The sequence below is a fragment of the Cynoglossus semilaevis genome, chromosome 1 (assembly GCF_000523025.1).
Source record: "Cynoglossus semilaevis isolate Cse_v1.0 chromosome 1, Cse_v1.0, whole genome shotgun sequence".
In the NCBI taxonomy this organism is placed as follows: Eukaryota; Metazoa; Chordata; class Actinopteri; order Pleuronectiformes; family Cynoglossidae; genus Cynoglossus; species Cynoglossus semilaevis.
In genome coordinates this window covers 8,936,573-8,946,689 of record NC_024307.1, presented here as the reverse complement: position 1 = coordinate 8,946,689, position 10,117 = coordinate 8,936,573, and the positions used below count along the sequence as shown (strand labels likewise).

Sequence of the window (10,117 nt, the reverse complement as noted above, 5' to 3'; positions counted from 1 at the left end):
TGCATGATTGGACGGCTGCATGGATTTCATGTGTTGTTTTCAATACATTCAAGGCCTTGTTTCTTCAGTATGTTGAAAATGACATTCTTTTTACCGATGCTTATGTGAGCTCACCAGTAACGATGCGCATGTTGCCTGGTCATCGATCATTTTTATTTTATTTAATTTGAACAGTTTCTAAACAAGGGTTGTCCCGATACCATTTTATTTTATTTTATTTTTTACAAACTAATACATGCACAAGAACTTTCATTAGTGTGAATTTAATAAGTAACAATAAATAAAATCCAAATTGTTTTGCGTAGTTAGCTCAGTCAATTGGACAGAAATTGAGCTGAGCTCAGACGTCAACGGCGGCTTACAGCTGTAAACGCTGTCGTCTAACAAGCCAGTAAAAGAAGTATCACGTAAAGTAATAATGTATAAATGAACACTCACAATGTTGTTTATATAAGTATCGACAGAAACAGTGATTTGTTGAGGAGTAAACACCATCTATCCGCGGTGCCGATAAACAGACATTAGCATACGCAGTTAGCCGCTATCGTACATCTTTGGTTATTTTGGTAAATTGCTCATATCGTAAAAGAACAAATCTTGTTGCTGACATTATTGACCTACTTAAATAAACTACCAACGAGGGCAATGACCCATAAGTATCGGTGCATTCCTAGTCCGAACTCAACATCCAGTTGTCACATCATTGCTTTTTGACCATCGGCTGAAACAGATGGCTGTCAGTTGACATGTTGGCTGTTGTTTCTGTCACGTTAGCTTTATTTACCTGTGAAACCATCCCAGTCATTTTGACGCAGTTTGCTGCCCGTTCCTCTTCACTTGCTCTACTACAGGTGGACAGATGTTCCAAAGAATTTCTTCTTTGGAACATCTGTCCACCTGTACGTTTTTTTTTTTACTAAAGCCGTACACAGCTCTTTGGTGGAGCACCGTCTGATAACTACTTGTTTTTTGGCCTGTAGGAACACATCGAAGCGGGGCGAGACCTTCGGGATCAGCCGCATTGGCAGCAAGATCAAAGGAGTGTTCAAGAGCACCACTATGGAAGGAGCCATGCTGCCGTCCTATGGCCTGGTGGAGGGAGAGGATGATATGGTAAATTGGTGTTTAAATAAAATAATAATAATAATAATAGTCTGCCATACTTAACAATTACCACTTGGGGGCGTTGATGAGTAAAGAAAGAAGAGCTACAGCTTGGATTAAGCCTGCGTTTCATGTGCATCCTGTACTATTTTTTAGAATTTATATTAGTATTTTTCCCTCAGCCCAAAAACACATTTACAGTATTGTGCTGATCTGGGATCAGAGTAAAAAGGAAGATAAGTAAAATTCCACTGTTGCTTCTCTTATCCCTCACTTTGTCAGCACAGCTTGAATTTGTCATTGGATTACACAGTGTTGAGTCGAAGCAGTCGAAGATTTCTCTTTCAATTAAAAAGAGAAAATGACTTCCGAAGGTGATCAGCTTTTCAAACACAGTTTGTGATCAGATAGATTAGCTGCTCTGCCATGGAGAAGTGAGACTATGCTGACTTCAAGATTAAGAATGTTCATCAGATTTTCTCATTTATTCCCATAACTTTCCGAGACTGGAGAAATAATAATTAAAGCTGCCCAAACAGAAAATAAATTAGGATTGTAAGACATGTGTTTGAAAAAACATAGGATAACTGCAAAGACACTGGGGAATCACTTAGCTCAGTGTGGAGTTCAAGTGTCCAAAAAGACACTCACTGGAGTTCTTTACAGAAATAAAGTTTCAGAGAAAAAAACCCCCATCCTTTTCTGCACCTCCAAGCTCTGTGCCATACTAAAACCTTCTTCTCGAGAGAAAGTGATGACGTATACCAAACTTGAAACATATCTCACATCAAAGAAGTGTTGCCTATTTGGAACGAGGAACAGAGAACACCCCCCCCCCCCCCCCCCCCCACCCGGGGGGGGTGGGGGGGGGGGCGTGGGGGGTGGGGCCGTGGCGCGCCTAGAAGTCTTTTGAGGGTTTGGATTAGAAGTGAGAAAAATGTATTAGAAAATATTGTCAAAAAGGAAACCAAAAATCAAGCAGTCATTCTCGATTCTTTCATCTTTTTGGTCTTTGTCTTCTTGGTTTTGTCATCTACTTTAGCCGTGTTCGTCATCATCTTCTTTTGCCCTCGTGTTGTCTCCTTATCTTTGTTCTCCTCTTTCTTTTTTTCATTTTTCTGCTTTGCTTCTCCCCCTGCTCCTCCTCCTTCTCTTCCTCTCTTCCTCTGTGTCCTCCCTCGCCTTCTCCATCTTCAACAATACAATCCTTGGAAACTGGTGAAGACTTCTTCAGAAGGCCAAAACAAATTGTTATTACAAATACTGTCGCAAAGCCATTAAATTGAAGGAATGACATGTTTTCTTGCGGTCTAAAAGAAGTAATTCCGTCTCAAAGGGACTAATGATTTTGTCCTTAAAATTATTTTACTTAGTCTTGAACAGCTCACAAAAGCGATGCTATAACAAGTGAGGCGAACACAAAGACAACTCCGAGATGACAAACACTTCACTCTTTTTGTTTTAAATCACTTCACCAGCGGCAGATTGTTGTGGTGACCTGTTTATGCAGAGTTGAATCAATCTGCTCGTCCTTAAGCGCCTACACTCTCTTCTCTCTGTTCAAGGTGGAGGAGGCCATGATGGTGCTGGAGGACGACACCCCCATGGAGGCAGCCTGTACTCCCAGCACTCCTCGAAACCTCTCAGCCTGGAACATCACCATCCCTTACATTGATTTCTATGACGACGACGTGAAGAGGGAGAGGATTCCTGTTTTCTGTATCGACGTGGAGCGCAACGACAGGAAGGCAGGTGAGTCGAGCACTTAAGAGTCCGCAAAGAACGTCATTCACCTCTTTGATGTCACAGAACATCACCTTCTTTTGAATATGGATTGCCGTTCAGATGAATTAGAAATGGTAATGTTTTTCTTTTGAATATGGAGTTCAGATGAATTAGAAATGGTAATGTTACATTCTGCCGTGAGTGTGTGAGGAGGCAGGCAGGACCAACATGCAGCTCTCAGGAGACTGACTTCAGTTTGCTGAACGTTTATTTACAAAGTCCAAAAGAAAAACTCAAAACCAGGAACGCAGAAACTCACTGACCATATAATGAACATGAACACAGATGAGTGCGATGACACTGATGAACTCATCGCAGCCGAAGTGAAGGGAGACAGACAGACCTCACCTGAAACTGCCAAAATCCAGTTTTATTTTTTAAACGTTTTGAGAAAAAAAAATCTATTTTCAGATCTTCCGAGTCTGCAGTAAAGCCTGGTATTTGAGCCGAGACCAGAGATGACACCTGACACCATTTTCCCACAATCCAATACGAGTACCAGTACAAGTGTTTTCACGTTTGTAGTCACCGATACCAAGTACCGTCACTGATACATTTTTTAGCCTGTTGCCTCCATGAATTAGCAGTGCTCTGTAAAGGTGGCAAAGCTGTGTGTGGGTAACACGGTGACGTGCAGTGAGTAGGTGTGAGCGCAGCCCAGACCAAAGTGAGGATAAACAATGTTTACAGCCACTTTTATTTTCTTCTCATTAACAGAAGGTTGTTTCAGTCCAACAGAAAACAAATCGTTTTGTATTAAACTAATGGTCTTCAAACTGACACTGTCGACACAGTAGACGTTACATCAATAAAAACCCAGGCGAAACGCTATCAACGCCATTTTAAATAAATGGCAAATTTCAATTGAAAACACTGTCTCCGGCTTTCCAGTAAACAAAGTGTCACTTAAAACTGTGTAGCGTCATTTTTACACACTGAATAAACACAACACTGACTGAACAAACAGAGCGCAGGGTCACGGTGAAAAGGTTCTAAGTTGTCCAGTAAGACTATGAGTATTTGAATCCAATATTGTGGCCTAACACTGATACTGGTATTGATAATAGTGCATCCTCAGTCAGGAGAGTAAGTAAGCACATTTTATCTGCAAAAAACAAATGAACAAAACAGATGTTATCTCAGTGAGCTAATATCTCCCCCAAACTTCTTTTAACAGAAAAGAGAAAATCGAAGAATGTTGTATGTGTTGTATTTTCTAAATGCAGTCAACTTAGTGCCAAACACTACACAGTAATGCAGTAACAGCATCTTGAACACACACAGTGGGAGTCCCCCCAGCAGTTCAGGCTAGTCTAGTCTAACAGAACTTTGAGTAAACTGAAGTAAACATTCAGCAGCATTAACTGCATTTTATAACAAAAACATTAAACTCCTTTTTTCATTTTTTAACTCCTTGAGAACTAGGCCTGTGTCAGTGAGACTCCTTAGATTAATAGATTTTTAAATTATTTAAATCACACACTACATATCATCAACTACTTTTTGGCCACACCTGATTTAATTGGAGGACAGTGGGTGTCGTGTCATCTGCTCATTTAAATGATTGTTTAGACATTTGTATGTGATGGCTCGATCCCTTACTCAGGATCAGTATCGATACGGTATTGGTCAAAATTTCAGGATTGAACATCGATACTACTTACTTACTACACTTACTCTGTGTCTTATTCTGTTTGTGTACAGTGGGACATGAAACCGAACACTGGTCTGTCTACAGAAGGTACCTGGAGTTCTACGTCCTGGAGTCCAAGCTCACAGAGTTCCATGGTTGGTTTTCTGTTTCTACACCTGGTTCTGTACTGTCAGAACTTTGTTTAATTTCTGCCTTAAATAAAAAAAAAAAAACTTGCACCAGCGGAGCAGTAAAATGTTGAAAACACAAACGTGAAGATATTAAATGTAAAGGAGTTTGGCAAACACTGCAGACTGAGAGCCCCTGTAATGGCTGCCAAATGGCTGTGAGACTGAGAGACTGGGAGGTATCGGAACTCCTCTGGTGAGTGTCTAGTTTAGTACAGTGGTCCTAAACTTTTTTGGAGCCACAGAGTAGTTAAAGGTCTGGAATTTTTAAGGTGTAGTGAATTAATACAGCTAAATAAAATGAATCGACCGGCATATAAATATAATAATAAACGTTAAGCCACTGTGTATGCCTTTATTAGCAGCGTCCTTGTAACATCGCGCTCATCTTTTAATGCAGAACGCTTGGTCTCCAAGTGGCGAAGCAGTTTTGAAGGCTTCGTTGCCTCATTAGAGAGCCACGCACCACGTATTTGCACACATATGCAGCGCAGGCTCGGTGCGTGGGAACAACCTGTCGCAATAAATCCATATTGTAAATAGGAATCCTGAAATGATCTGTTAAATGGAGCTTTCATTTTCTTTGTAGACGTAGGCTCTTCTTCTGTTATTTCTTATTGGCTCTTTCACGCTCTGCTAAGAAACCTTCTAAAGACGTTGGTTTTCTGTTCATTTCGCTAGCTAGGTTTCAGCTTAGCGATAATGTTTTATGTGTTACCGGCCAGAGCAGACCTTTTAAGAAGGTAGCAGATGTAGGTTAGACATGTGACCGAGGCAATCATCCTGACATGTACCCACTACCAATTGACCCACAGACTGGTGCCAGTCCGGGGGTTGGGAACCACTGGTTTAGTACATGTTGAAATCATGAACATCACCACAGCCAGTGGAATTTGCCAAAGGAACTGTACACAGGGAATGTTTACATCACCACACAATATCTGCTCCTACAAATAATGTCCTTTAATCACCTTAGAAATGTAGTGTTCAGCCTGGAAAATCTTCCCAAACCTTCCAAACCCTACCATGCGTCACAAGCATCTGTTCTTTTTTTTGGTTTTGTTTTATTCCTTGCCATGAGCAGGGAATTTTCCATCTCAGTGGATGTGAAGAATTCACAGATCAGTGCACCCAAGTCAAGATTTATTATTAAATCTCAAGTAAATAAAAACCGGTGGGGGACGTGGGTCCAGGCGTGCAAAACAGAGTAGAGAGTGAGGGTCCGCCCGTGGAAGAGGTCAAATGAAAGTAGCGGGCGAGGCAGATGGATGATGCCCGCTGGTGACAGCTGACGTCATCCAATCAATACCAGACCCTTACTTAAAGTCTTTCAATGGCTTGTTCCCCCCTCCATTTAAGTCAAATCTTTACTCTCTGTTTTTATATTTTCACTGGCCATGTCTGTTAAAGCCTTTCTCCCTCTGCAGGCTCATTTCCCGACGCACAGCTGCCTTCAAAGAGAATTATCGGCCCAAAGAATTATGAGTTCCTCCGGTCAAAGCGGGAGGAGTTTCAAGAGTACCTTCAGGTAAATTGGTAAAGCTCCCAGCTTTGTCTTTTCTTCTTTTCTTATCTTATTAGTTGTATTCAGTATAGCTCCACAGGGTGGGGGGTGGGGGAGGGTTATTCCCGAAGTTGTTTTATAACATAAGTGTAATTGCTTTATTTTGCAGAAACTCCTGCAGCATCCAGAGCTGAGCAACAGTCAGCTCCTGGCCGACTTCCTGTCTCCCCACAGCATGGAGTCTCAGTTTCTAGACAAGATGCTGCCGGACGTGAACCTGGGTACAGTACGAGACGTATTCATTACAGAGCGGCAGGCGGAGGCTGCGGAGATAGATTTTGTTTGTTTAACAGAACAGGTCACCAACAACGTGACGGTGTTTGATCAGCTTGACCCCGGGGGATGGAGTGGGGGGGGGGTTGGAGGGGGGTTCTGCAGGAAGTATGCTGACAGAACAATACATCACTGAGATAAAGTGTTTATTTTTCACAGGCAAAATCATTAAGTCGGTTCCAAGCAAACTGATAAAAGAGGTGAGGAATGTATTCTGTGTGTGTGTGTGTGTGTGTGTGTGTGTGTGTGTGTCCTTGTGCTTTATTCTGCAGAATGTTTCACCCTTTTATGCCTGAGATTTTTTCCTGATTCTTAACTCCCATTGTGCACAACAGATACATCTTTAAAGAGAGACATGGCCTTGCATGTTAAACAGGTTGTTTCTCTTTCATCAGAAAGGGCAGCATTTAGAGCCTTTCATCCAGTCATTCTTCAACTCCTGTGAATCCCCCAAACCCAAACCCAGCCGACCGGAACTGACCATTCTGAGCCCCACGTCTGAAAATGATAAAAAGGTTAGAATAATCGAAGTTGCCACGCAGAGCAAATTTTTATAGAAGACAAGGACAAAGCATTTCGGACTAAAAGCTTTTTTTTTTCTGTCCTAGCTTTTCAACGACGTCTTCAAAAACAACGCTAATCGATCGGAATTGACGGAGAAGAGACACAATCAGAACTACTTCATGGAAATGATCCATGTTGAGGGGGTTTATGACTACTTAATGTATGTGGGTGAGTGGAGTTTGTTTATAGGAGCCCTGCAATCAAAGACAATTAATAAAAACCATTGATTTGCCGCACGCAAGGGAGAGCAACTGTTGTCAGTTTTAAAGTATCAGAAAAGATTATAAGACTTTTTACGTTAAATGTGTAACCTCTGAATATTGAAGTGTATCATTGCACTGCACAATCATTAGCTTTTATTTTTGAAATTTTCACACCGGCTCTCTCTATTTCTGCGCCGACAAATAGTAAAAGAAGTGAAGTGTTGTACGGTTATTATGAGATCCATATGCCAGTAATGATTGATGCCGTCACTATGCCAGTGATTATGACAGGACAAGTCCAACCTTGGGGAGGTGATGTTCTTATTTACAGTCTATCCACACAGCCTATTCTTCTCCCAACCTCTCTCTCTCGCTCTCGCTCTCTATCTCTCTCTCCCTCTTTCTTTTGATCTTTATGCTTGTCAGGCCGAGTTGTCTTCCGCATCCCTGACTGGTTGCACCACCTGCTAATGGCTGGAAGGATCCTGCTCAAGAACACTCTGGAGACCTACACAGACTACTACCTGCAGTACAAACTGGACCAGGTGGTCCAGGAGAATCGCCTCGTCTCCCTCATCACTCTGCTGAGAGGTACTGGATCAGACACAGAGACACAGACGGACAGAGCCAAGTTTTATGAGTTTTATGGCCTTCCTTTATAGTCGCTATTGCACCACCCCTCAGTTCATTTTGAAAGTTTTTGTCAACCACACCTAAGGCAATCGAAATTGTTATGTGAAATAGATATAGAGAAACAATGTGAACGGATAGGTTATACGTTATCTTAGGATTTCTTAATGGTAAGAATTTTAAGATTAGTAGTAATCAAAGCAAAAAAAAACTTAATTCAGAAATGTTCAGCAATATTGGCATATGAGAACTAGCTTGGCGAATGTAGCTTAAGTTAAGTTTGTCCAAACTTTGTAGAAAAAGCATAGATTTGCCAGTAGTTGGAAGTTTGTAGTTTGTAGTCAGAACAGTAGAAAAGTTAAGTCAATAACTAAATGATCAAGTATAATAAAAAAAGTAAGCTGTCGGTAAGCTACACAACCTTTCATTGTTAGTCCTCAGGCTATGCTACGCTAATGTGGCTAGGTCTAGCCTAAAGGCTTGAGGAAAGTCACCTTCAGGGTAAAACTTGACACTTGCAGCTATTTGTTGAGTTATTAATGTTTGTGCTCCTTTCAAAAATGTTTTAAACGATAATGTTTTTTGGCAGACTCAGTTTTCTGCGAGAGCAGTCCGCCGCGCTCCACTCAAGAAAAGCAGAGGAGAGCAAAGAAAACCTTCGAAGAGATGATGAGCTACATCCCAGGTATTTTTTTTTTCCTCTTACAGAGCAATTGTACAGATGAGAATAAGCTGCCAGTTTCATAAATAAATTCATAAGCCATTTGTGTGCAGACCTGCTGGGGAAGTGTATCGGAGAAGAGGCCAAGTACGAAGGAGTTCGCCTGCTCTTCGATGGACTGCAACAGCCTGTCCTCAACAAACAGGTAGACGGACGCTAATGTCTTCTGAGACTATTATCGTCCTATAAACAGTGTATGTCTGACATGTACATTTACTTCATGTAAAACACACTGCATTAGATATATAGAACAACATTCAGAACTCTGCTGTGTGTGTGTGTGTGTGTGACGGCAGCTCAAACCTGCATCAACGTACAATTTTGTTCAAAGCATTTTTTTTCTTCCCAGCTCACTTACGTACTGCTGGACATCACTATTCAGGAACTTTTCCCCGAGCTGAACAAGGTAAACTGCTGTCGTTCCGACACAGTGTGTGATCTTGTCAACAAACTTCCTCTGGAGAAAATGGGACAGATATTTCCGTGCTAACTTTTTTTTCCCCTCAGCAGGGACAGAAGGAGACCACATTAATGGCTCCTTGGATGTAAAATGAATAGCTCAGTGGAGGTGATGATCCTATTATGCCAATCAGACACTCAGTTACATTATCCTGCTGTAAAAAAAGCTTCTTTTTTTAAAATAAATAAATAAAGATTAAAAATTACCTTCTGTTTTCCTTGTTTAATTAAATCTAAATATAAAAGTAAACACCTGTGTGACTGCTGGAGGTGGGAGTCAAACCTAATTCTGAAATCCTAATTTCTTAGTCACACTGAGGCGCTGATGAGCACAGTTTTATTATTGCTGCTTAAATTTAAATAACCAATGACTTTCTCGTCTCTCGACACAAGTGTTCCCTTATAGGGATGGTAAAATTATTTCTAAGACTCTCTAAAAATAAAGAAAAAGGCCTTGGGGTAACGAGAAAAGGTTTTAAGCAGATGTGGTGACAAACAGAAGTATCGCGTCGCAGTCTGAGGCCTCGCATTGTAATGTTTATTGCTGCACAAACATAAGGCAAAGGTACATTTAGGCAACGCTAGGACATAAAGGAAATAGCACAACATATGAGGCAGCGATGGAACATTTCACCATGGCATTGATGCTAGAGTTTCACGACTCCCTGCAGCTTCTATGCATGAGATATGAGGAGTGGTGTGCAAACCTCTTAAACCCCCTGGTGGCTACAGGTCGATGGTGGGGCTGAAAACAAATGCAGTAAGGTGATCACAGGAAATGACAGAGAAAAATGAGTGGAGTTTTGCAGTTTGTTGTGCTTGTATGCAGATGACAGCTCAATTTTCAGGGGAAAAAAAATTGTGGTTTTGAATAAAACAATAACATATTTACCCAGGTTTGTTTTCATACTGGTAGACTGTTTTCTTCTGTAAAAAGATGTAAAAACTAAGATAATGTAAAGTAAAATGTTTGGAAATGAACCTATTTTTGTA

At 41.1% G+C, this 10,117-nt stretch overlaps 1 protein-coding gene across 6 annotated transcripts in view; it reads left to right on the top strand.

Annotated features, from left to right (window-relative positions):
* LOC103378081 (sorting nexin-14) overlaps positions 1–10,102 on the top strand; it is a 17,945-nt gene extending 7,843 nt beyond the window's left edge. For 3 of the 6 annotated variants that reach the window (XM_008309162.3, XM_008309180.3, XM_025054021.1), the window contains 13 exons: positions 981–1,113; positions 2,670–2,856; positions 4,594–4,677; positions 6,138–6,238; positions 6,384–6,495; positions 6,707–6,747; positions 6,943–7,062; positions 7,156–7,279; positions 7,741–7,905; positions 8,534–8,629; positions 8,719–8,810; positions 9,015–9,071; positions 9,173–10,102. In XM_008309162.3, coding sequence (XP_008307384.1) covers positions 981–1,113; positions 2,670–2,856; positions 4,594–4,677; positions 6,138–6,238; positions 6,384–6,495; positions 6,707–6,747; positions 6,943–7,062; positions 7,156–7,279; positions 7,741–7,905; positions 8,534–8,629; positions 8,719–8,810; positions 9,015–9,071; positions 9,173–9,214 — 1,354 coding nt within the window. In that variant the 3' untranslated portion in view covers positions 9,215–10,102. Of the gene's footprint in view, positions 1–980; positions 1,114–2,669; positions 2,857–4,593; positions 4,678–6,137; positions 6,239–6,383; positions 6,496–6,706; positions 6,748–6,942; positions 7,063–7,155; positions 7,280–7,740; positions 7,906–8,533; positions 8,630–8,704; positions 8,811–9,014; positions 9,072–9,172 lie in introns of all 6 variants that reach the window. The other 3 variants (XM_025054008.1, XM_025053999.1, XM_008309171.3) reach the window with 3 other exon arrangements.
* The last annotated feature ends 15 nt before the right edge of the window (positions 10,103–10,117 follow it).